We start from the raw sequence: 21,570 nt of genomic DNA on the forward strand, positions 1-21,570 counted from the left end.
CAGCTGAAGCTCAGGGGAATGCTTTGGGTGCTCGCCGGGTCAGTGCAGGATGGGCCAGTGGCAGCCTCAGTCATGGCCACGGTGCTGCAGAGATGCCAGGCGAAGGGCGTGCAGCTCCGGGAGCCCCCGGACAGGGCTACGTGTCCCAGTAACGCTCCCCAACGTGGCTCACCCGGCATAACCCACCCCTGACCTAGTATCCCTTCGTGAGCCGAGACGGATCACGACGCTCAGCACGGCTGGGGCTGAGCTGGGCACCACCTGGCTCCGTGCAGCCTGGCAAGACCCACCGACCTGCCCGGCGTCGACAGTGCCGAGCCCCGCGGCTGGCGGGCAGGGCGACGGAGCTCGGCACAGTCCCACGGGGCTCCGGCACTTCCCCATTCCCTGCGGCAGCGGGGTGACGGGCGCGGGGCCCAGCATTCCTTGCTCGGGATGCACGTTGCCCTGGCTGAGGGACCAAGCCGAGCCGGGATGGTGGGTGGGCAACTGCCCGTGCCCGGCCAGGGTGCCAGGGCAGGAGGGGCGCAGCCCGGCTCCCCACCGCCATGGGACGGGTACCCCAAGGCGGCGGCACCAGAACAGGAGCCCCGCGGGAGAGGGCTGGGGGTCCCCGCCGGCCCCCGGCTGCAGAGCCCCAAGAGGGGCCGGGCACCGGGCCGGGGACTCAGAGCCGCGCCCGTCATCCCCGGGGCCTCCCCGCTGCCGCGCCCCGGTACCGGACGGCGGGGAGCGTCCCGCGGCTCTCACCTCCCTGCGGGGCAGCCGGGCCTCCGTGTGCCGGAACTTGGACGCCTTGAAGCGGTTCATGGTGCTCCGGCTGCAGCGGGCCGCTCCGGACCCAGCTCAGCCACCGCCCGGGCCCCGCCCTTGTGCTTAGCCCCGCCCCTCCGCACTGGGCACGCCCCCCGGGCTCTCCTCAGCACCCCTCGCCCTCGGGCCGTCCCGGGGGGGGGGGGGGGGGTGGGTTGTGTGCAGCCCGCTCCCCTGCCTCCCGCAGAGCTCCGGGGCCACCGGACCCGCGGCCGGGAAGGCAGGCAGGGAGGACGGGGAGAGCGGGAGGGCTCCGACCCCCCGAGCTCAGCGGCCGCCGCAACCGGAGGGCGCGAAGGCACCGGCGGCCGCGTCCGGCGGCGGCGCACCGCGCATGCGCGGCGGCGGGAGCCCGGCACCGGCGCGGGGCTACCGCGCAGGCGCGCCGCCGTCGCGCGCCGCCGGTGGCGCAGGCGCAAGGCCGCGTACTGGCCAAGATGGCGGCCGGGGGCTGGTCGCGGTGGGTTGGGGCCATCGCCGCCGCCGCCAGGAGCCGCGGGCCGGGGGACGGGCGGCTGCCGCTGCTCTGGCGCGTCCGCGGGCTGGGCGGGCCGCGGCCTCTCGCCGCCCGCCGCCTCCTGCCGCTGTGCGCCGGGCTCCGCGCCGCGGGTGAGCGGGGCCGGGGCGGGTGGGCGAGCCGCGGGCTGTCGCGTCCCTTCCCGGCCCTCACCCCGGCGCCTCTGCCCTCCTCTCCCGCAGGGACGGAGCGCCCTGCCGCAGCCTTCCACAGCAGCGCCGGGGCCCGCGCCAAGGAGGACTATTACCGGGTGCTGGGGGTGCCGCGCTCCGCCAGCCAGAAGGAGATCAAGAAGGCCTACTACCAGGCAGGTCCCGGGGCCGGGGCTGGCCGGTAGAGGAGGGGCCCGCCCGTCAGCTCCCGCTGTTGGGGCCCGCGGGAGGCGAGGGGAGGCGGCGGGGGGGGGAGCTGAGCGCCTCGGCTCGGGGGTCTCCTCAGCGGGGCGGTCTGGCTGCGCCCGGCTCCGCTCGCCTTCCAGCAGGCCCTGGGATCGCCGGGGGGCTCCGTCGTTGTATTGGGAGGGTAACGGAAAACGGAGGCGTTCCATTCCCAGAGTATCGATAGTGAACTCCAAGCCTTGCCTGATGCGCGTTACCTGGCATGTGAGACGCGCTGAAGTACAAAGCACAACAACCCCATGCAACGCTGCAGGCTTGGGAGGAGTGGCTGGACAGATGCCCGGTGGAAAAGGACCTTGGGGTGCTGGTCGACAGCCGGCTGAACATGAGCCTGCAGTGTGCCCAGGTGGCCAAGAAGGCTAGCGGCATTCTGGCTTGTGTCAGGAATAGTGTGGCCAGCAGGAGTAGGGAGGTGATCGTGCCCCCGGACTCGGCACTGGTGAGGCCGCACCTTGAGTGCTGTGTTCAGTTTTGGGCCCCTCACTACATGAAGGACATTGAGGGGCTGGAGTGTGTCTAGAGAAGGGCAACAAGGCTGGTGAAGGGTTTGGAGAACAACTCTTATGAGGTGGCTGAGGGAGCTGGGGCTGTTTAGTCTGGAGAAGAGGAGGCTGAGGGGGGACCTTATTGCTCTCTACAACTACCTGAAAGGAGGGTGTAGCGAGGTGGGGGTTGGTCTCTTCTCCCAGTTAACTGGCGATAGGACAAGAGGCAATGGCCTCAAGTTGCGCCAGGGGAGGTTTAGATTGGATATTAGGAAACATTTCTTTACTGAAAGAGTGGTCAGGCATTGGACCAGGCTGCTCAGGGCAGGGGTGGAGTCCCCATCCCTGGATGGGTTCAAAAAATGGGTAGATGTGGCACTTCAGGACATGGTTTAGTAGGAATGGTGGTGTTGGGTGGATGGTTGGACTGGACGATCTTAGAAGTCTTTCCCAACCTATGACTCTATGAAATCATGTTTGTCTGTCTCTAATACTTGAATTTTTGTTGTTTAGCTGGCAAAGAAATACCACCCTGATACGAATAAGGATGACCCTAAAGCTAAAGAGAAGTTCGCTCAGCTGGCAGAAGCCTATGAGGTAACATGCAGGATTTTATCGTGATGAAAAGGAGGAAAGGTTGGAGGCTGGATGGGGGGAAACATTTCTTGAGTGCTGTAAAAATCATGGCTATTTTTTTGCTATCTTGTACTTCAGGCTTGAGTGCCCCTGCCCCAACGGTGTCTCTAGGAAAGTGCCTAGCCCAGGAATCTGATTTAGCTGAATATGTTTTGGGCTCTTTCAATTTGTGCTCTTTCTTAGCAGTCAGTGACTGGCAGAGGTGCTGCGGTCACTGCGGTGGAGTTATTGGTCAGCTTAAAAAAACAGCAACAAAAAAATCTGTCAACAGTTAGGAGCTGTTTGAGCCAAAGGTGCCTTCCACTGTGCTGCACGCCAGCCCCGTTTCTTCCTGGTCTTCAGCTCGTTCAGAAATCTTCTGATGTTGGTTTGTGCTCTCATGGGTTTTCAAATTTTCCCCAGCACTCTTATCACCCGTTTTCAGCTGATGTATTAATGATTGAATATATAATGTAAATTATTCTTGCTTATTATAAATTAGTAAGATCTTGGCATTTTCCTGGTGACGAGCTGAGGGACACCAGAGAAGCAGCAGCTTGTCAGTAATTCACATGCTGCTGAGCGCCGGGGTAGCCCTCCTGGTGGCAAGAAGGTTTGAGAACGTGGGCTGGTGGTGGTGGTGCCAGTAGCCATGAATTCTCCTGAGAGACGCAGCTATGCGGATGCAGGCTGTCCCGTTGCTCGGGATCCGTATGGTCTCCTGATGGCATCCTCCTGCTGCCCCAAAGGTACTAAGTGACGAAGTGAAGCGGAAGCAGTACGATGCGTACGGCACGGCTAGTTTCGACGCAGGTGCAGCGGGTGCCGGCGCTGGGCAGCAGTACTGGAGCAGCGGTCCGTCGATTGATCCGGAAGAGCTTTTCAGAAAAATCTTCGGAGAGTTTTCGGGGTCCCGTTTCGGCGATTTTCAGAGCGTCTTTGACCAGCCACAGGAGGTATGAAGCGCGTTCATTTTCTGAGTAATGCAATGGAAATGAGAAATAAAACCCACAGAAGCTGGAGAGGGACACTAGTCTGTCACAGGTCGCTCCAGGAGAGAGCTTAGGCAAAGAATTTGCTTCTGGGGATGTCAGCACGTGAATATCCCATTGTATGGGTGGGAGAGGCGCATATTTTTGGTAAACCATGTGGATACATCCTTCACACGTCCAGACAGAGTAGATTTTCTGGACTTCAGCTCCTTCATCTGGTGTTCACTTACACCAGTTGGTGCTGCCAAACAATTCCATCACTGTAGAGGCATCTTTCCTGCTGTACGTTGATTTACATACGTCTGCTTTGATATGTAATGCCAAAACCCACAAAATACCTTTTAACTGTAAAACAAGCCTTCCAGCGTTAGGTTTGGCTGCTTAATTGGCTTAATTTTGCAACTTAATTGGCTTAACTTTGCAACAGAGGCCATAATAAAACAAAACCTGTGTTTTGTTCTCTGTGGTGCAGCTAAATGCTCTGTTAAGTCCTGTCAGTGTTGATTCATGTGCTGCCTTCAGAACTGCTTGGTATTCAGTGTGCTGGCTTTACTAAGAATGACCTTTTTATTATCAGTGGAATTTCCTGTTTTGTGCAGTCATCTCTGCCGATGTGAAGAGTTTATTGAGAAAGAGGTTGGGACTCATGGGGATTGAAAGCCTTCTCCCTCACCTGTTGCTCCATTCCCATCAAACAAAGCTTTCAGAAGCATAAAGAGTTTTCCTGAGGGCAGAGAAATGCTTGACTTCTGTTTTTACTTCCTCCTTTTACCTTTTTAAATCTCATTTCTGCTACGCAGCTGCTCATCAGACTGGTGTCATCATCATTCCTGTAATGTTTGCTGTCCTTCTGTACCCCTTTTTATTTATACGAGACAGATTATTGCTTCCTCAAGTGAGGCAGAACCCTTCTGTTCTGTTTCTCCTTCTGGATCTGTTTCTCCCCACCCTCTATTACCTGGATGTATTTTAAGCTTTGTTTGATATTTGGCCTAAACCAATTCCAGTCTGTTTAAGACGCGATCGCACGTCAGCTGTAGGTTGGTGTCCGTGTTTCCTGTACAGTATATCATGGAACTGACATTCACCCAAGCTGCAAAAGGTGTTAACAAGGAGATTGTGGTGAACATGAACGACTCCTGTCAGCGATGCGATGGTAAAGGACACGAACCGGGTACCAAAGCGCAGCGCTGTCACTACTGCAGTGGCACTGGCATGGTAAGTGCTTTTTAAGACACAGGTTCTGCTGTGCTTTCCCTTGTTGGGGGAAAAGCCAGTCCCTTCCACAGCAGAAAATTCTCACTACGGTCATCAGCTTATCTTGGGGGAAGCTGAGTTAATGTGGACTTGATCTTAATAGGCACTAGGAAGATTTTCTTTGTATTAAAGAAGTCCTCTGCCCAGCTAAATGCACTAGCCTTCAGGGCTAGGTCAGCTGGTATTGCACATCCAGCAAACCATATTTATATAATGTAATGGTTCTGAAATTACTTAACCATATTTATTACATAATGTAACAATTCTGAGTTTACTCAACCATATTTATATAGTGTAACAGTTCTCAATTACTTGGGCATTAAATGGGATACTTTGAATTGAGGGGTGGAGGAAGGAGGAAGATGATGATAGCCTAAGGGTAACCATGAAATAAGAAAGTGCACATTACGTACAGTAAGTAGTGATCGAGCCTCAGGCTTTCCATTTCCACATGTCAGAGTGGTTACCGGTGAGCAGTCTGTGACCAGAGTATCTTGCTGCCCAGAACAGGTCAGAGGAGGCTGCAAGCTCTTCCCACTGTTTTCTCGCATGGTTCGATCTGGCGGGTGGCTTTCACAGTTCAGACCATAGCTTAGTCTCCGTAACTTTTTCCTGGACTCTGGCAGTAATTCATGCAAGTGGATCATCCTTGGATTCCTCAAAATACAGATGTTTGTAGTTTCTTGTGAAATAGCACTGTAAGGAGCTTTGTTCCTTGCACATTAAGTCCTAGAGATGAAGCGTTGTGTTTCCCTTTCCCTCGCCACAAGACACTTGCTCATAGCAGTGATGGGTTTGGGTGGAAATCGGAGAGTGATGGCAGTTGAATCTCATCCAGCTTCTCACAAGCAGCATCATCTTTGGATTGCTGAGCCACCCCTTTTTTAGCTCCACCCCTTGCTAAAGGGTATCGCTGTCCTGTCAGGTGCACATGCAGTTAGAAGGACTCAAATCGGCTGGGCCAGTTACTGGCAGTGTTTGGTGGAAGTGAAAAGTGCCGGCTCAGTAACAGATATTTGTACAATCTGTGTTTTCCTCGCTAGGAAACAATAAATACTGGCCCTTTCGTAATGCGATCTACATGCCGACGGTGCGGCGGTCGTGGTTCCATCATAACAACACCATGTGTAGTTTGTCGAGGAACGGGGCAAACCAAACAGAAGAGGACCGTGATGGTTCCTGTGCCCGCTGGTTAGTGGTGTACTTGTGTGCAGCTCCCCGTTAAATAACTGTAGTTACTTGCTTCTGCTTGGCCAACAGCAAGGCGTTTGCCTCCGAAGCGTGGCTGGTCCCTGCCAGGTACGAATGGGAGCGCAGCGTAAGAGGTTTTGCTGCAGAGAAGTTACATGACGAACAAAGCAGGCTGATAGCTTGGCAACTGAAAGGGCTAGTAACGAGATGAACTTTCTGGCCATGGATATCAAGGTTTGCTTTGCCCTTCCTCAGCTGAGGTTTTGGTTCTTACATGGGTCCTTCCAGACAGGTTTTGAAAAGCGAATCTCTCAGAAGGTTTTGTTACCTTGTGTCTTTTCTTTGTCCTTGCTGAAGCTTGGGAGGAGGGTGGGAATCTTGAAAGCTCAGAAAGGCATGCTGACGGCCTTCCTCGCCAGAGAGAATAAAATGAGTGATGGGGCTGAAGACTTGCTGCTTCGAGACCGCCCTGGGCGAGCAGCCGGTAATTTTCCTGCAGCTTGTGGAGGCTGCCCAGTGTTCCTTAGTCTGATGAATTTCGCAAAAGAATTGTGTCGGGGATTGAAGTAGCGAGCCTGCTCGGGGTGTAGTGATCACCTGGGAGGTATAAATGTGTGCTCACAGCTCCTGGGCTCCTGTGGAGAGTGTTACTGTGCTGCCCGCTGGTAGGTCTTGTGCCTGGCGCTGCTGTGGTGGCCAGCTCTGGGGATGGCAGGAGTTGCAGGTATTGCAGTAGCATGTGAGTTGTAACACAAGGTAACGTTGCCTCTTTTTTTCTGATTGCAGGCGTTGAGGACGGGCAGACAGTTCGGATGCCTGTGGGGAAGAAAGAAATTTTCATTACATTCAGGGTAGGTGTCGTCATGTCGCTGGCTGTGTCTGTTGTTTGAGTTGGTTGCTTGTTCCCTTCGCAACTGCCTGGGAAGTCTGAGGGAATGGGGGACAGGGGAGGAAGAGCGAGTGATGCTTTGAAACAGCTGAGGTAACGCGATCCGCGTGAGCTTTCTGAGACAGCAGATCTGCATTGTAACAAGTGGTGTAACGTGAAGTCTGCCCATGGAGAATCGCGCTGCTCATTCCAGGACGAGGCCTGTAGGGTAACGTGCATCGAAAGGCAGAGCTGGTTCCTGATGCCTTGAGTCTTTGACTCGGCACTGCGAAGGAGCTGCCTGCTTGCAGGGGTGGGAGTGCTGAGGAGGGCTGCCGGAATGCCCGTGAGGGGCTGCCTGGTCGCATCTCCTCTTGCAGAAACACATTAAGTGCTGCTTTGCACCTGGTTGTAGCTGGGGCCCTCTCCTCCCATAGGTATCCTGTCATACACGTCTCTGTCAAGGAGAAAAAAAATTTCAGCACCTGTTTTGTGGTGCGGGAGGATTTAATAATCCTCTTCCAGCTTGTGAGGCCAGTGCAAAGGTGCTTGCCTCCCTCTTCTCATCCTGCCTTCGCCTGTTTGGCATGCTGGGCAAGGCAACGTCTTCTCTGTCTCCGCAGAATCATACTGACACCGATAAATGAACACGCAGGGTTAGGGGAGGGAGTTGCGGAGGTAGGAAGCAGGCGTCCTCCTAAGCCTCTGGCTAATTACAGTTATGTCACGATCTGTGTTTTTCTGAAAGACTGAACATTAACTGAGGCTTCTTAGCCGTGCAGGCTGTGGATGGTAACGGTCTGACTGCAGCATTCTGCCGTGTTTTCTTCTGAGAACTTTCAAAGCAGTTTACCGCAAGAACTTCGTGGTGGTGTGCTCACTTCTCGTTGGAACTGCCTGCCTTTCAGGTTCAAAAAAGTTCTGTGTTCAGAAGAAATGGAGCAGATATCCATTCGGACCTCCTTATTTCAATAGCCCAGGCTGTTCTGGGAGGCACAGCCAGGTGTCAAGGCTTGTATGAGACAATCAACATCACGGTAAGTACCGTTACGTGGAAGAGCTCGGGCATAAATTGATGTGGGACAGCAGGGACTTCTCCTTTGCTGCAAAGGTGGTGCAGATCTCCGAAGTCTGCCAGCAGTGCGCTGCGGGCTTCTTCAGGATTGCGTGGCAGGTGGGTTGTGGCCTGCTTGCTTGCAGCCCCTTTCCGGTGGCTGTGTGGGGCCAGGGGAAGGCCGGGCCGGGTGGACTGCTGGACAAAACCCACCCAGGGTCTGCACACTGCGTGGGGCTCTTCACTTGTTCCTGCAAAAGCTTCTACGTCGTTCCCGACTTAGCGTCCAAATGTGTCCAGATGCCTGAATGTACCAGACCTCTTCCATCCTACTTGGAAGCTTGCTGGAGGAGTAGTTAATTTCTGCAGAGATGTAACGTAATTGCTATCGAAGTGGTTAAACTAGAGTGGTAAATGTGACCCCTCTGTCTTCATAGATACCCCCTGGTATTCAGCCAGACCAGAGAATTCGAATGAGCGGGAAAGGCATTCCCAGGGTTAACAGTTATGGCTACGGAGACCACTACATTCACATAAAGATAAAAGTTCCTCAGTAAGTACAGCTAAGAACAAGTTTCTGTGAAGTCTTGAACTTTTTGCGAAAAATGTTGTTCAGAAACATTTTGTGACAATTCCTTCCTGCTTTATCACAATCATCCATTTCTCACTCTGCTGTTAATTCTGATGTGAGGTAGGCTTTTCTGTTGTGGTTTTTTTTTTTTTTTTAGTTATTTTTCAAATAACACCATTTGGCAGCCCAGCTCTAAAACCCCTAAACCTTGGAAACACATAAGCAGTTCTTCACCCGTGTATTTGCCTGGCTACCTGCGATTCTGGGTCCCAGTTACATAAATGCAGTGGTCCAGCTCGCAGCGCGTCTGGGCTCTCACGCCTACAGCTTAAAGGAACTGAAGTCTGTGCAAGGTCTTTTCAGACTGCTCAGCCACCCGCTGCAGCTGTAGAGAAGGAAGCTTGTTAGCTTGTATCGCTGCCCTTGGCAAGGGAGTTGGTTTCTTGGGGTGTCCTCACCAGATGTGTCTTCTGCTGCAGCTCCGTACGGTTCTTGTCAGCGCCTCAAAATATTTTTCACTGCAGTTTGGTGGAATGGAGTGGGTCATATCTCTTTGCTTCCACTGAGGCTTATTCTTTATAGATGGCCTGTTTGAAGAGCGCTGTAGGGATTCTCAGTGTATGCCAGGTGTATTAATCTTGTACTTCCAGTAGCTGCCTCTTGCGTGTGCTGCTGGAGAAGGTTAGGGAGGTCTGCAGATACGTCTGTCCCTAAAGACAGCCGTAACCAACACCTCTGTCTCCGACCTGCAGGAGGCTGACGGATCGCCAGAGAGCCTTAATGATGAGCTATGCCGAGGACGAGGCAGACGTGGACGGCACGGTGAACGGGGTGACAAACACAGCATCAGGTGAGCGGGATTAGTGGGGAATTAGTGCCCCTTCCTGGTGGAGTTGGCGTGGGAGGGCAGAGTGCTTCCTGGGGAGGAAGGTGAGTGAAGGTCACCTTGAGACAGTCTGCCAAGCGTGTTCTACTGGCAGTAGTTTTAGTGGGATGTTAATGGGCCATAGCACAAAGCAAGGAGGTAGCCTCTCCCCAGAAAGCTTTACTGGAATACTCCCCAGGCAAATCTGTGCATTAATAGAGAGCAGGTCTTGAGAGACTCCGAGGTCCTGACGTGTTGCGGAGAGCCTCGCCGTGGTGATGAATGCCGTCTGCTCCCTGCCTCTGCCCCCGTGCCAGAAATGACTTGTCTTAGGAGCAGAGGCAGAAGAAGAGAATGTGCTTCAGGCCAAATTTCTGTGTGAGCTAATCCGTTCTCAGCGCGCGCTACTGGCCGCAGCGGGGATGTTTCTCCTGGAAAGCTGGAGCGGGGTGGTGCTGCCAAGGATGCTCTGAGCCATTCTCTGAGCACCTGGGGGGATCTAGGATAGAAACGTTCATCGGTGCCGAGTGGTGGCTCCAGTCAGGAGACAGCGTCCAGCGTGATGGAGGGAGCGCAGTCAGCCGGGGGCTTTGTAAAACTCCTCTTTCAGCTCCAGATGAAAAATTTTGATTCGGCAATCGCATGTGGTAAGTTTTAGGGGTAAGGTATGTGACGTCAATACAGGCTAAGGGCAAAGCATATGGTAAAACAGGCAAGAGCTTTGTCTGTCGCTGCTGGAAAACAATTTTTTCCTGGCTTATACTGGAACAATGAACTTCTTAAAGCTGGTTGGATTTCGCTTTATGCTTGAAAGCAAAAAGGGCGTTTATGACTGTGTGCAGCTAGGCAAAGGTGAGAGTCTTTCAAAGCTGCTAAATGATCCCAGGAACTCGGGTCCTCTCTACCACACATGCCAAAGCCAGAGGAATGTAGGCTGAAGTTCAGGACACTGGGAGGCGGTGCCTGCCAGATACTTGCCAGTGTTCTGTTTTCTAGCGCTTCCGTAACACAGAACTTAGGTCTCTGCCACTGAGGGTGAGCATTAAAGGTCAGCCCTGGGGGGGAACGGGAGAGACCTCCAAAGACAGAATTCCAGCTTTTTAAAGGCATTTATGTGCCAAAGAAAAAGAAATCCTTTCCAAACTTGTTTTTTAAAAAGCAAACCTGCCAGTTTGTACCACAATGAAGCAGCAAGGTGGATTAACACCAAGGCCAGTAGTTTGCAGTATAGAGACAGGCTGTTGCTGACAGCGTGTCCTTGCTGTGGGAAGCAGAAATCCCCAGCGTGGATGGAGGCGTGTTCTGCTGCTGGCCTCGCTGTTTCATACCATTGCATCAGGTTGAGCTGGGGGAGGATGGGGAGGACTGGACTTTGTGTTCTCTCTGCGCAAAGAAAGCTTGAGGAGTTGGGGGTTGTCTTGTTGATGGTTATACTGCAGAAAAAACAGACTGGCAAAGAGGTCTACTTTGTCCTTGCCGCAGCCACTTCTCGGAGGGATAAACAACTTCTTAGGACCTGTTTATACAGGAAAGTTATGCTCATTGCTGCCAGTAAGCTTCCTTATCTGGACACTTGCTCTGAAATATTTGTAGCCTTTTTCATTCTACCCTGAGTTCATTTTCTCCTCAATACTGTTTGAGCGTTGCATGAGAATTCCCTGAGGCAGGCTCCTGTTGTGGTTTTGTGCTGCTTTGCTCTAAAGGGTCAAGACACCACCATGAAACGGGAAGACAGATTGTTCCAGGGACCACCAGTATAACTTTTTTTCTGTGGCTGACTGCGGTCAAGTTGACAACCTGTTTTTAGTGGCTGACTCTCAATTCCAAGTGCTTGTTTTCAAAGCCCATGGGGTCCTGACCTGATTGTGCAGCACGAGAATTCCCTCACCAGTTGGAGGGCTGGGGAGAGGGGAAGGGAACGGTGTCACCTGGGCTCACGGTCTTCTTTTCTGTTTCTGGGGTATGGGCTCTCCGGTGCTTTCCCTGCAAGCGGTCCAGGACTGTGGCTTGCTGTACATGGTGATGCTGGTAAAACCAGCTGCCTTGACCATTTCCAGTCTGAAATAACCCTCTCGCTTTGTTCAGGGGTACTGGCTGCTGGTGGGAGATGTGTCTGACTGCAGCCCTTTGCTGTTTGTGTCCAGGTGGCAGGGCCACGGCTAGCGCTGACGCAGGCGGGGATAGGCCTGAGGCTGAGGAGAACAAGGAGGGATTCCTTTCCAAACTTAAGAAAATGTTTAGCTCCTGACACCCTGTCTGAGGTAGGAGGCCTCTTGTGTTTTGTTCTGGTCTTTCCCCTACACTGAGCAGAACTTGCACTTCTGGGGGGGCAGAAGCAGCAAAAGCACAGCATTGCTTCTCCCTTAGCCTCAGGCCTTCCAGCCACCGGTGTGAAGTGCCCTAGCTGGCCCCTGCGACCTGGAGCAAAAAGCCAGGGATTAAATCGCATCGTTGTTGCAGCAAAAGTGCTGGATACATCTTCGGGGAGATTGCTGGCCTCCCCTGCAGCCCTGCTTCCGTGCCCACTCAGGGGCTGTACCTGATTGAAAGCCCTGGGTGCTTTCCCGTTAGCCAGTAAAGCCAGGACCGGGCAGTTCTGCTGCCACTGCGAAGCCCAGGCTTGCTGGGAGGCACAGAGGGGCCTGCAGAGCCCCCGCTGCCAGTTGCGGAGGCTGTGGACTCACCCCTACCGTGGGCTTACGGCACCGGGAAGGGATCGATCTTTGTCAGAAAGCACTGCAAAGCCCCTCGTCACACAAACGCGCACAGTGTTACAGCTTAGGGTGCCGTTTAGTTGGTGTCGGCCTGCTGCGAGGGAGCAGTGCAGGCTGGAAATCATCCGTGGCAGGCACTGGTGTCTCGGGTTCAGAGGCTCCGCTTCCAGTCACCACAGGCTCCAAACGGGTCTGTCCTGCGTGGCTGTCGGAGTGTGAGGGCAGGTCAGGCGGGGAGGTGCTCTCATGCCTGCGAAGCAGGCTGCGGGGGCTGCGTGCCTTAGGGGAGTCGGTTGGGAAATGCAACTTCTCTCTCGTTTCCACTGCAGGGAAGCGTTCTACTGGAAACTAAGAGCCAGCAGCAGCAGATTATCTTTGCAGTTGGGCAGGAGTCTTTCCGGCAGCGGGCTCTGGAGAGCGGAGGATGTCAGTGAGCAGCACAGCCAGAATCCCAGCTGGAGAGGCTGCGGACCACTGAGACACCAGCACTCATCATGGTACACAACCCACCCGCTGTCCTAGGAGAGGGTAATGAAGGAAAACGCCAGCCTTGCAGAATGGCAGCTCTCTGGTGAGGTTGCTCTGCAGTCCCTACTGCTACTGGAAGCTTATTTGGTAAAAATTAAAGTTGAAATGCTATTAACGATCCAAAACAGTGGAAATGCGAAATAAAAATTGATCTTCTGGCTTGCTTCATGGAGTCCAAGATGGCTGCTGCTCCCTCAGGTGCCCTTCTGAACGCTGGATGTGCTTGGTGAACTTGTCACTGCTGATCTCCTAGGAGACGTGGTGGGTCGGTGGGTTTAACCCCGTCTTCACGCCAGCGCTCCTGGCTGTCCTGCCCGTCTCGGAGCGGGAAGGCTTCCTCAGCAGCCCTGGCGTGTCTCAATCCTGCTGATTTCCACCACAAAGAGCGGTGGTGGAATCTCGTCAGGTTTCCATCCCACCGCTCGCTAAAGTCACAACACAAACGCTGCCGCTTCTAAAGGGGTGCGAGTTTAGCACCACACCCTTTGCCAGTTTGGGACAAAGTCTTTTATTACATGAGCGCAACACCCGTAGCCTAAATGATTGGTGAAAGAGTCGTCATTCCTGTATGTGTGAGAGTGCAAGTGGAGTGGATCGCTCCTTCCAGGTGGAGCTGAGCTCTTGCAGTGAGTGTTTTCGTGGTTACTGTAGCTGCTGTTAGTGATACCGTGCGGGTACCATCAGCCCACATACTAATCGACCAGTTAAACAAGAACATGTTATAGTCTTGCCGCCCTTAATTTGCTGAAATAAAGCACGCGTTGCCTCCTGATTAAGCTGTCTGTAAAGTGATTCTGTATCCATGTAAATAAGATTTGACTTCATAAAGATATTTAACACGTGCTGTGCCTTGCTGCCTTGTCTGTCACCCCCTTTCCCTCCCTCTGTAACGGGAACAAAGCTCTTCTCTCAGCTGAGGAGACGACAGGGCTGGATGGCTTGAGCATCTCCTTGGGCACTGCGATTGACTCTGGGCACAGGCAAAGGCTGCCCCAGCCCTGAGCTCTTACCCGCGCAGTACCTTAAGCGTATGGTGGTGTGGCGGAAGGCGCTTTTAAAGCTGAGTCTTAAATCCTAAGGTTGGACAGTCCTGCAAAGGTTTTACTCGAGGGGGCAGTGACTGAAATTGGCTCCCGGAGCCCAAAGGCCAGCCCACGGCTGAGCTGCCCGACTCGAGGAACGAGGCTCTGCTTTATTCCCAAGCGGTGCCCGGGTACTACTCGTGCAGCGCTGGCTGCAGGCGTGCGGCTGTGTCTTGAGCCCGCTCTCTGGAGAAACCCCGGGGTTTTCTGTTTGCTCGGGAGCCCGCAGCAGAGGCGGCACTGCCCTGCGGTGCTGTGAGTGCGGCCCCCGCCTGGCGCTGCCTAGGAAAGGGGGACCGGGGAAGACACGGCCCCACCACCCTATCTCCGTGAGACCACCCCGAAGCACCGAGCAAACAGCGTGCAGAGCTAGCGCTTCTCCCGCCTGCCCGCAGCCCTGCCGCCGTCCCTCTGGCTCCGGTTGCACTGGTCTGGACAGCCTCAACCCGCAGAGCCCCTGGAGCACAGGCCTGGACCGAAGCCCTGTCGCAGGGCGCTGGGGACAGGCAGCGTGGCTCCGCGCAGCTCGCCTTGGCCAGGACCCTGCTGCAGAACCTCAGCTGGGCGAGGAGGGAGGGAAGGGTCAGCAGGCGGCCTTAGTGCCTGCCACCCGCTGACAGAAGGCGCGGGATTTAGGATTGAGTTGCACATCAGGTCCATGTTGCAGTCCGGCCTCAGGGCATAGAAACGAAACATAGCGGCCATCTCCTTGGCGCTGGGGAAGCCACGTTTCTCCTGCTCCTCTGGTGAGATCTGCAAAGCAGAATCGGGTAGAAAATGCTGTCTTCACAGGGCAGAGGCTGCGGGGCCTTTCCCTTAGACGAAGAGGGCTGTGTTAGAGCAGCCTGCCGTGGTGTTTCCACCGGTGAGGAGGGCTCTGCTGCCTGCAAGTCGTTTTGGTTGGGGTTGCGTGAGGGCAGCAGCAGCCCTGCAGCGTGAGGGCAAGGTGGAGGAAAGCCTTCGCCAGAGTGCACTGACGAGAGCTGCAGTGAAGCAGCCCACTGTCTCACGGCCAGTGCTGACCCAGGAGGTGCCCCCCGCCCACACTTCCTCCAGGCGCAGCGTAAGAAGTTCAAGGTGGAGAAACCGTGCTGCAGAGATGCCGAGGAGCTTGTTCTGGAGCTGTCCCGAGCCAGCGGCTCCCTGCAGCCACGGCCACTGGCAGGGCAGTGCCGCTGAGCACCTCAGGCCAGCACTTGGCTCTGGCACACAGCTGGCTCAGGAACCCAACCTGCTCTGCCCAGCTGTGAGGGAGCCCTTCCCTGCGCTGGGGCACAAGGTGTGGCTGAGGCGTTCTAGAAACACAGGCCTGGGGGCCAGGAGAGCTCTGGAGAGCCCGAACAACCCCGGCTGCTGCCTGGCACCCTCGCATTTGCCTTCCCTGCCCGAATCAAAGGGCGGACCCCTGTGCTTCTGCACTGCGCTGGGGCCCTGGGAAGAAGAGAGCTGCTTTATCTGTCCCTGGGAGAGCAGAACCTGCGGAGAGCATCAGAGGTGCTTTGTGCTCAAAGCAGGGAGCCACTGCACTCCTCTCCGCTGTACTGGCTGCCCCAGAGGAGCAGCACAGCCAAAGTACAAACAAAAAATAAAAATCAGTCCGGGGGCATGGCAAGGCCCTCAGGGGAGACCTGCTGAAGGAACGGCGTGCAGCAGAGACCTGTTCTGTAGGTGCCCAGCCCCACTAGCGACTGCCTGGCCCCCGGCTCTCCAGGAGACCTCCGGCTTCCATTATCCCCCCGAGCCAGGCACAGACCTGCCCGGGCGCACCCGTGAGCGTGCGTTGTCTCAGTGACAAGGCTGACAAGGCAGCTTTGGTGCCAACGTGTGTTCCAACCGCACGCAGGGGCAGCGGGACTCATCCCGGATACCAGCACTGGGTTGTACCAACCCCATATGCTGAGCTACAAGGGCCCTCCAACCCCAGCAGCTCCTGAGCTTGCTGCTGGGGCAGGACAGCACTCGTTTCACCGCTGCTGCTCGTGCTCAGCCCTGGCATGGGAGCCTCCGCTATTCCAGACCAACGGGAGAGGCCGGGCGTGCTGCTCCACTGCTGCTGCCAGGCAGGGGTGCCCACCCGCAGCCAGCAGCAGCCCGGCTGGGGCAGGGACCTGCGGAGCACTCAGCTGTTGAGAAGGTACAGGGGTCATCCTGCCACCACCTCAAAGCAGCTGCAGGGCCCTGAGCAGCTTCCCCTCACCTCAAGAACATCACGCGCACCAAGGGACGCTTCCTACCTCGCTGGCTTTCACACAGTCTTGCCCGTCTGCTGGGAGAGGACAGTGGCGTACTCTGGCTCGGTGAGCTTGCCCGTGCTGAGCCCGAGCACTTGGCCGATGTACTCTTCCGGAGACTTCAGCAGGCAAAGCACAACAGGCCAAGGTCCACCACCATCCCATCCATGGGGGTGTCCCCCATGGGCAGCGCTGTAGGGGAGAGACGGATTCTGGTCAGAGGGTAGCCCCAGCACTGAGGGGGTGCAGCAGGAGTTTTCGGCACCCAGCCTGTGAACACGAGGTGAGGAAGAGCCAAGAGCACCCACAGGGCTGAGCTAAGAAGCTGTGGGCAGCCAGAACACCGTGCCTCACCTGGATCTGCAGCCCCACCTCTGACCCCCGACACCCCAATCACACTGGGGTGTCCACTGACGCTCCAGGATCTGCAGAGCAGCCCTCAGCACCAGCAACAGTGCTGGGATCTCACTCATTGCTTGCAGGCCACCAAACAGGTCTGAAGAACCATAATGCAGCTGCAACTTGCTGTGGCCAAGCTGGCACAGGCCTCTTTTCCCCATGGGTCTGCAGCCCTGGTGGCTTCTCTGCCCGTCAGCGAGCCTCGGCGCAGTGGGAGCGGATGAGAACTACAGGACAGTGACCTGGAAAGTGCGAGGTCCCATCTTACCCAGGACAAAGGTACCCTGCGGGACCTTCCATGGCTTGAAGATGGAGGGGAAGTTCTCACAGTAGAATGGAAGTGTGGTGGGAACACCAGTTTTCTGGAAGTACTCCTCCACCACGCCTTTGCCATCAGAGTGGAACACCTCCAGCCAGCCCCCGTCAGCTGCTTCACGTTCTCCAGGCCGCTGTACACGATGTGGTGCAGACCGGGGCGCTTCGACAAGTCAGCAAGCTGCTTTCCCTGGATGAAGGCTGAAGCCAGCCATGAAGAGGAGAACAGCTTGCTTGGGACACGTGTGCACTCTCACCATCCCCACGCCCTCCCTGTCCCCTTTGCTGCACAGGGCAGGAGGGCAGGATCCAACACACGCCAGCTGAGCCAGCTCCTCAGCACCTGGCACCCCAACCCCTCACTGGCACCAGGGCTGAGCAGACCCAGCGAGCCCTGTGAGTTGCCCAGGTGGAGACGAGTCCTCCACTTGCACTATCCTACCTTATAAAGACCCCACACCCTCCAGCTTTGGTGCTAGCTCCTCCACCAAGCACACAAACACCAGCCTTAAAGATCTGCCGGGGGCCAACATACCTGCCCTAACATATCTTGTCTTTTATTCGCCGCCACCTTGCAATATCTGTCCTGGGGGAACACTGCCCTTGGGGAAGGCCCTGGGATTTCTGATGCCGCAGTACATTTCAGCCCCAAAGCTGCAAGTGCAGAGAAGTACAGGTCTTCCCGGCTCGGCCCCGGAACTCCGCAGAGCCGAGTCTTCCCACTCCTGCCACTCCAGCTCCTGGGCAGTGCTCTCTGCCACGCCAAGTCTTGTGGCATTTAATGACTCCCTGAAGGCATCAGATCCTGGAGTCGCAGGACTGCGAGGGAACAGGGAACAAGCTCTGGCTTTGCAGGAACTGGGACCCGGGACTTTTCTGGACTGGCCACTTGCAGCATCAGGGCTGGCCGGGCTGCACGAAGCACCTTCCCATCACCCCCACTCACACGCCACACGGCTGGCCCTCTATCCCACCCCCAGCCATTCCGCATGCAGTCCCAGTTAAAGCAAGCACCGGTACCTGCACGATTTCTTTCTCTTTGCTGCAGTGCTCCCAGAATTTGGTGACAACAAAGGCTCCGTAAGCACCCACCAAGGCCAGCTCCAGCAATGGCTCACCGTCCTGATCTGCCTTCACGACCTCAGCTCCCCTCTGCTTCAGCTTTTGGCCTCCTTCATGGGGCTCTGCATCATTACATGGACCTCAAATGTCCCATCTTCCAGCAGAGCCCGGGCCACGGAGCCCCCCTGAGCCCCTGTAGGCACAGAGCTGTCCTGACCCTGGCTTCCCGCAGGGCCCCGCTCACCAAGGGAGATGGGGCGCGCTGGGACTGCCAGACGGAGCTGCCTGGCCCCCGCCGCGACACAGGGACCGAGCCCCTCCAATCCACCCTCCTGCCGGACCCCTGCGCGGCTGCTCCAGACAGGCTCGTGCTCCCCAGCCCCCCTGAACCCCCATGGGAGCCTGCAGAGAGGCCATTCTGGAAGCTACCGGTGCCTCTGCCGCCTGCTGCGGGCTTCACCGGGCACGGAACGGGGCGGCTGCGGGGGCCCATGGCTGGGAACAGGCCTGCAGTCTGCTGGGAAGCCTGGGGCTGAGTCAAGCGAACAGCCTGGAAAAAACACGAGGCACATGTTACATGCAGTTGCAAAGAAATGATTGAGGTGTCTTCATTAACATAAGCAAATGACTGAAAGCAGGAGGTACAGCCCTGGCTGGGGCTTCTGCACAGTCATTTTTGATGTGAGGGATCTTTCGCTACAACTCATCGGGAAGGTGACAGCTGATGGGACTTCCCAGATGCCACCTCCTCCAGAAACCAGGCTCCTGCCAGTGTCGGAAATCACCGTCAGACCTAACACTGGGAAGAGGAAAGGGTTTAACCCCCGGCCAGGCACAGCCCCAGGACCGGCAGAGAGCGAGCCCAGGGAGACGCGCAGCCTGGCGCGCTGGCTGGAGGGCCGAACTCCTGCTTGCCCCCACCTCTCCTGCCCAAACACAGTTCACCACATGCGGATGATCTGACTGTGAGCCCACCATCATTCCCCACCATCATCTCCACCATCAGCCATCAACCACCTCTCAGCTGGACTTGGTGAAGGGAAAGATGTGTAATTATAGATTTAGATGCAGCTTCGTTAGAGCTACCTGCTAGATCCCACCTCGTAACAGGATGTGCTGTTTTCAACCTGTTTTTCATCGCTGACTTCTGCTTACTTTGACCTCTCCCAAATCATCCCAGCAGTGGGAGCTTTTATCCCAACAAACGAGCCACTGGGTATAAACCAGAATGGCAGCAAACCACACTGTAGCATGGGATTGTCTTACTATTCTGGGGAGCTGCGCTTCCCTCCCTTCCCCAGGCCTGGCCGCTCTGCCCTGGGACTCACGGAAAGCGGAGTTATTTGCCTTGTGTCTCAGTGCTGCTGTGCCACCCTGCCCACCCGCCTTCACAGGGCTTCTCTTCTCTGCATCTCAGAATTAACAGGATTTACCTAAACGCCAGCAAAACCTGTTACAGAGTTTAAAAATTAAGGTTTTTGTAGAACCAAAATGCAAAATAATGACGAACCTCACTTGCCTGAGCTGAGCTGGGCAGGGGCGGTCCCACTGGTCCTGCTGCTGCTGTGGCTCCGGCTCCTTGGGAGCAGATGCGCCATTCCCTGGTGCCACGCGACCCACCTCTTTAGAGACAGACTCATAATTCGAGAAAACATTCGGCACCAGCAGAAAAACGGCTTTGGAGGAAGAGGAGTTTATCCCTGCCCCTTCATTCTGCTCTTTCAAGATACAACCTGAATTTACTCGTGGAAGCGTTGCCATGCATGGCCCAGCACAGGGCAGAGGTGCTGCGACACCAGCCCCGTCCGTGGGATCTCCCCAGCCCTCCTGGTTAGCGAGGAGGTTACACAGCGAAACCCCTCACCTCTCCCAAGCCGCAGTGAGATCTTGGTTCTGCTTCGAGGGATTTCGGTGCAATTTGGACGTTGGTCAGCCTGGTTTTGTGGCACTCTCAGGAGAAAGCAGCCGTGGGCATGGAGCATCCTGCCGGGACAGACCCAACGTCACTGCTCCCAGGGGGTCATACAGGCTACGGGCGGTTACCGCTTGCTGCTGTTTTTCAGCAGATAACTCGCATCGATTTGCATAGGCGGCAGCCCTGCGCTGACAGGAAGGAAGACTGAGCGAGACCGGCGGCGCAGGAAGGGGTGAGGAGCAAACTGAAAAAGAGAAAAAGCCACTGGGCTGGAAACGGCGGCGGCGGGTGGCTGGGGAAGCAGGACCCACCTTCCCCAGGTGCTGCCCTGAGCATCGCCCCAGCCGCTGGGTCCCATCACCTCTGTGGGCCCCCCGGTGGCAGGGGCCACTGACCAGCAGGGTTTCCATTTTCTACCTTGAACTTGAGCATCCAGGCGAGGAGGAAGCAAAGCTCTGGGGATACAGGGCTGAGTGAGGATGTGGACGGCCTGCATACTCCCGCTGTGATGAGGATGCCCTCTCTGCTATCCTGCTCCCATGAAGACCTGGGGAACACAGCACAAGGCCGAGGTAAGGTTTTGGTGGTGCTGGTTTTGCTTTGGAGGGGTACAGGGAGAAGGGGAGGCATCACTTGGCCGTCCTACGCGGGAACGAGCTGCTTCAGACCTCTCACTGTGACAGCCACATGAAACGGAGTCGCTGGGCCAACACATGGCAGGGCCAGGAGCTGTTGGGCAGAGGTCCCTGGTATGGGCAAGACATGGCCGACTGCCATCTGCACCCAGCAGAGCAGCCTGGCGCGGCACAGCCACCGGTGCTGGCAGGAGAGGGTGCGGTAGTGTGCGACACTGAGCCCTGAGTGATGGAGATGCGCATGGGAGCTCGTGGGGCACTTGTCACAAATTCTGTCCCCTTGCCCGCTACTGCCTGCCCAGACTTGAAGGCAGCCACAGCCAGGCCACCCTGCTGGACACAGCCTCCCTGCCCTGGGCAGCGTCAGGTTTTGCCTCCATATTAATGTCATTTACTGAATTCATTCCACTTCAAAACCGTAAAGAAAAAATCCCCAGCATGTACTGCAAATAGAAAAGGATGAGATTAGCGATATACTTGCCTATGGCACAGTACGACATTGCACCAAGGAGCGAGGAAGGGTCCTGGGTTGGTTGGCAGCCTGAGACCAGTGGACCTCAAAACCCAGAGCTGCACCCCACCATCCCCCTTTGGGAAATGGGGGTCAGCGCGGCTTCCTGCACCCAGAGGGAACAGCAACACCAAGGCCTCCAAAGCTGCAGCTGGTACCTTCTTCGGCTCTTTTCACTGCAGGGGATCGCCCAACACTGTGTAGGACCCAGAGGCACAGGGAGCAGGTCGAGGTGGCAAAGCTCAGCAGGGGACATGTGGCTGCACACCCCGGTGCACATGTGGGTAGGGAGCCTGAGGCATCCTGGACTGCGACAGTGCAGTAGGCTTAATCCTGCTGTTACTAAGCCCTCTGAGGTCATTAGCGACACTACATATCCTATGGATATAAGACTGCCGGGGAGAAGACCAGCTGGAGCACTGGCTGGTGCTGTCACCCACTGAGACGTCACTGGTGCTCGTGGTTTGGCTGCCTTGTGGAAGGGTTACCGGAGGCTAGACACACGTCAATTCAGGGCAGCCTGGGCAGAGCTCGGTACAAAGGATGTCCACG

At 56.0% G+C, this 21,570-nt stretch overlaps 3 protein-coding genes across 4 annotated transcripts in view; 1 reads left to right on the top strand and 2 right to left on the bottom strand.

Annotated features, from left to right (window-relative positions):
* LOC104336104 (mitochondrial import inner membrane translocase subunit TIM16) overlaps positions 1–1,132 on the bottom strand; it is a 38,566-nt gene extending 37,434 nt beyond the window's left edge. Inside the window, exon 1 of the mRNA XM_075436183.1 lies at positions 751–1,132. Within this exon, the coding sequence (XP_075292298.1) occupies positions 751–810 (60 nt within the window). The 5' untranslated portion in view covers positions 811–1,132. The remainder of the gene's footprint in view (positions 1–750) is intronic.
* A 103-nt stretch (positions 1,133–1,235) lies between these two features.
* On the top strand, positions 1,236–13,710 carry DNAJA3 (DnaJ heat shock protein family (Hsp40) member A3). Of its 2 annotated transcripts, XM_075436187.1 has the most exons (12): positions 1,236–1,422; positions 1,513–1,637; positions 2,727–2,810; positions 3,578–3,784; positions 4,886–5,038; positions 6,121–6,268; positions 7,055–7,119; positions 8,045–8,173; positions 8,628–8,743; positions 9,514–9,611; positions 11,771–11,887; positions 12,670–13,710. In XM_075436187.1, the coding sequence occupies exons 1-11, from the start codon at positions 1,251–1,253 to the stop codon at positions 11,872–11,874; spliced, it is 1,401 nt and encodes a 466-aa protein (XP_075292302.1). In that variant the 5' UTR covers positions 1,236–1,250; the 3' UTR covers positions 11,875–11,887; positions 12,670–13,710. The 2 variants fall into 2 exon arrangements, with proteins under 2 accessions (XP_075292302.1, XP_075292303.1); XM_075436188.1 differs by lacking the exon at positions 11,771–11,887.
* Positions 13,711–14,057: 347 nt separating this feature from the next.
* Positions 14,058–18,450, bottom strand: NMRAL1 (NmrA like redox sensor 1). Its single transcript, XM_075436049.1, is given in 9 exon segments — positions 14,058–14,601; positions 14,604–14,734; positions 16,200–16,326; positions 16,329–16,373; positions 16,849–17,001; positions 17,004–17,085; positions 17,916–18,061; positions 18,064–18,150; positions 18,387–18,450. Coding segments are annotated over 9 exon segments (903 nt in total). The 3' UTR covers positions 14,058–14,533.
* Between the last annotated feature and the right edge of the window lie 3,120 nt (positions 18,451–21,570).

The sequence above is a fragment of the Opisthocomus hoazin genome, chromosome 15, assembly GCF_030867145.1.
Source record: "Opisthocomus hoazin isolate bOpiHoa1 chromosome 15, bOpiHoa1.hap1, whole genome shotgun sequence".
Classification (NCBI taxonomy): domain Eukaryota; kingdom Metazoa; phylum Chordata; class Aves; order Opisthocomiformes; family Opisthocomidae; genus Opisthocomus; species Opisthocomus hoazin.

Bases quoted from the DNA above. Each gene is read 5' to 3' on its own strand.
- DNAJA3 (XM_075436187.1), top strand. From the start codon at position 1,251: ATGGCGGCCGGGGGCTGGTCGCGGTGGGTTGGGGCCATCGCCGCCGCC. The intron at 7,120-8,044 runs GTAGGTGTCGTC...CCTGCCTTTCAG, and splicing joins AAATTTTCATTACATTCAGG to GTTCAAAAAAGTTCTGTGTT. The intron at 8,744-9,513 runs GTAAGTACAGCT...TCCGACCTGCAG, and splicing joins ATAAAGATAAAAGTTCCTCA to GAGGCTGACGGATCGCCAGA.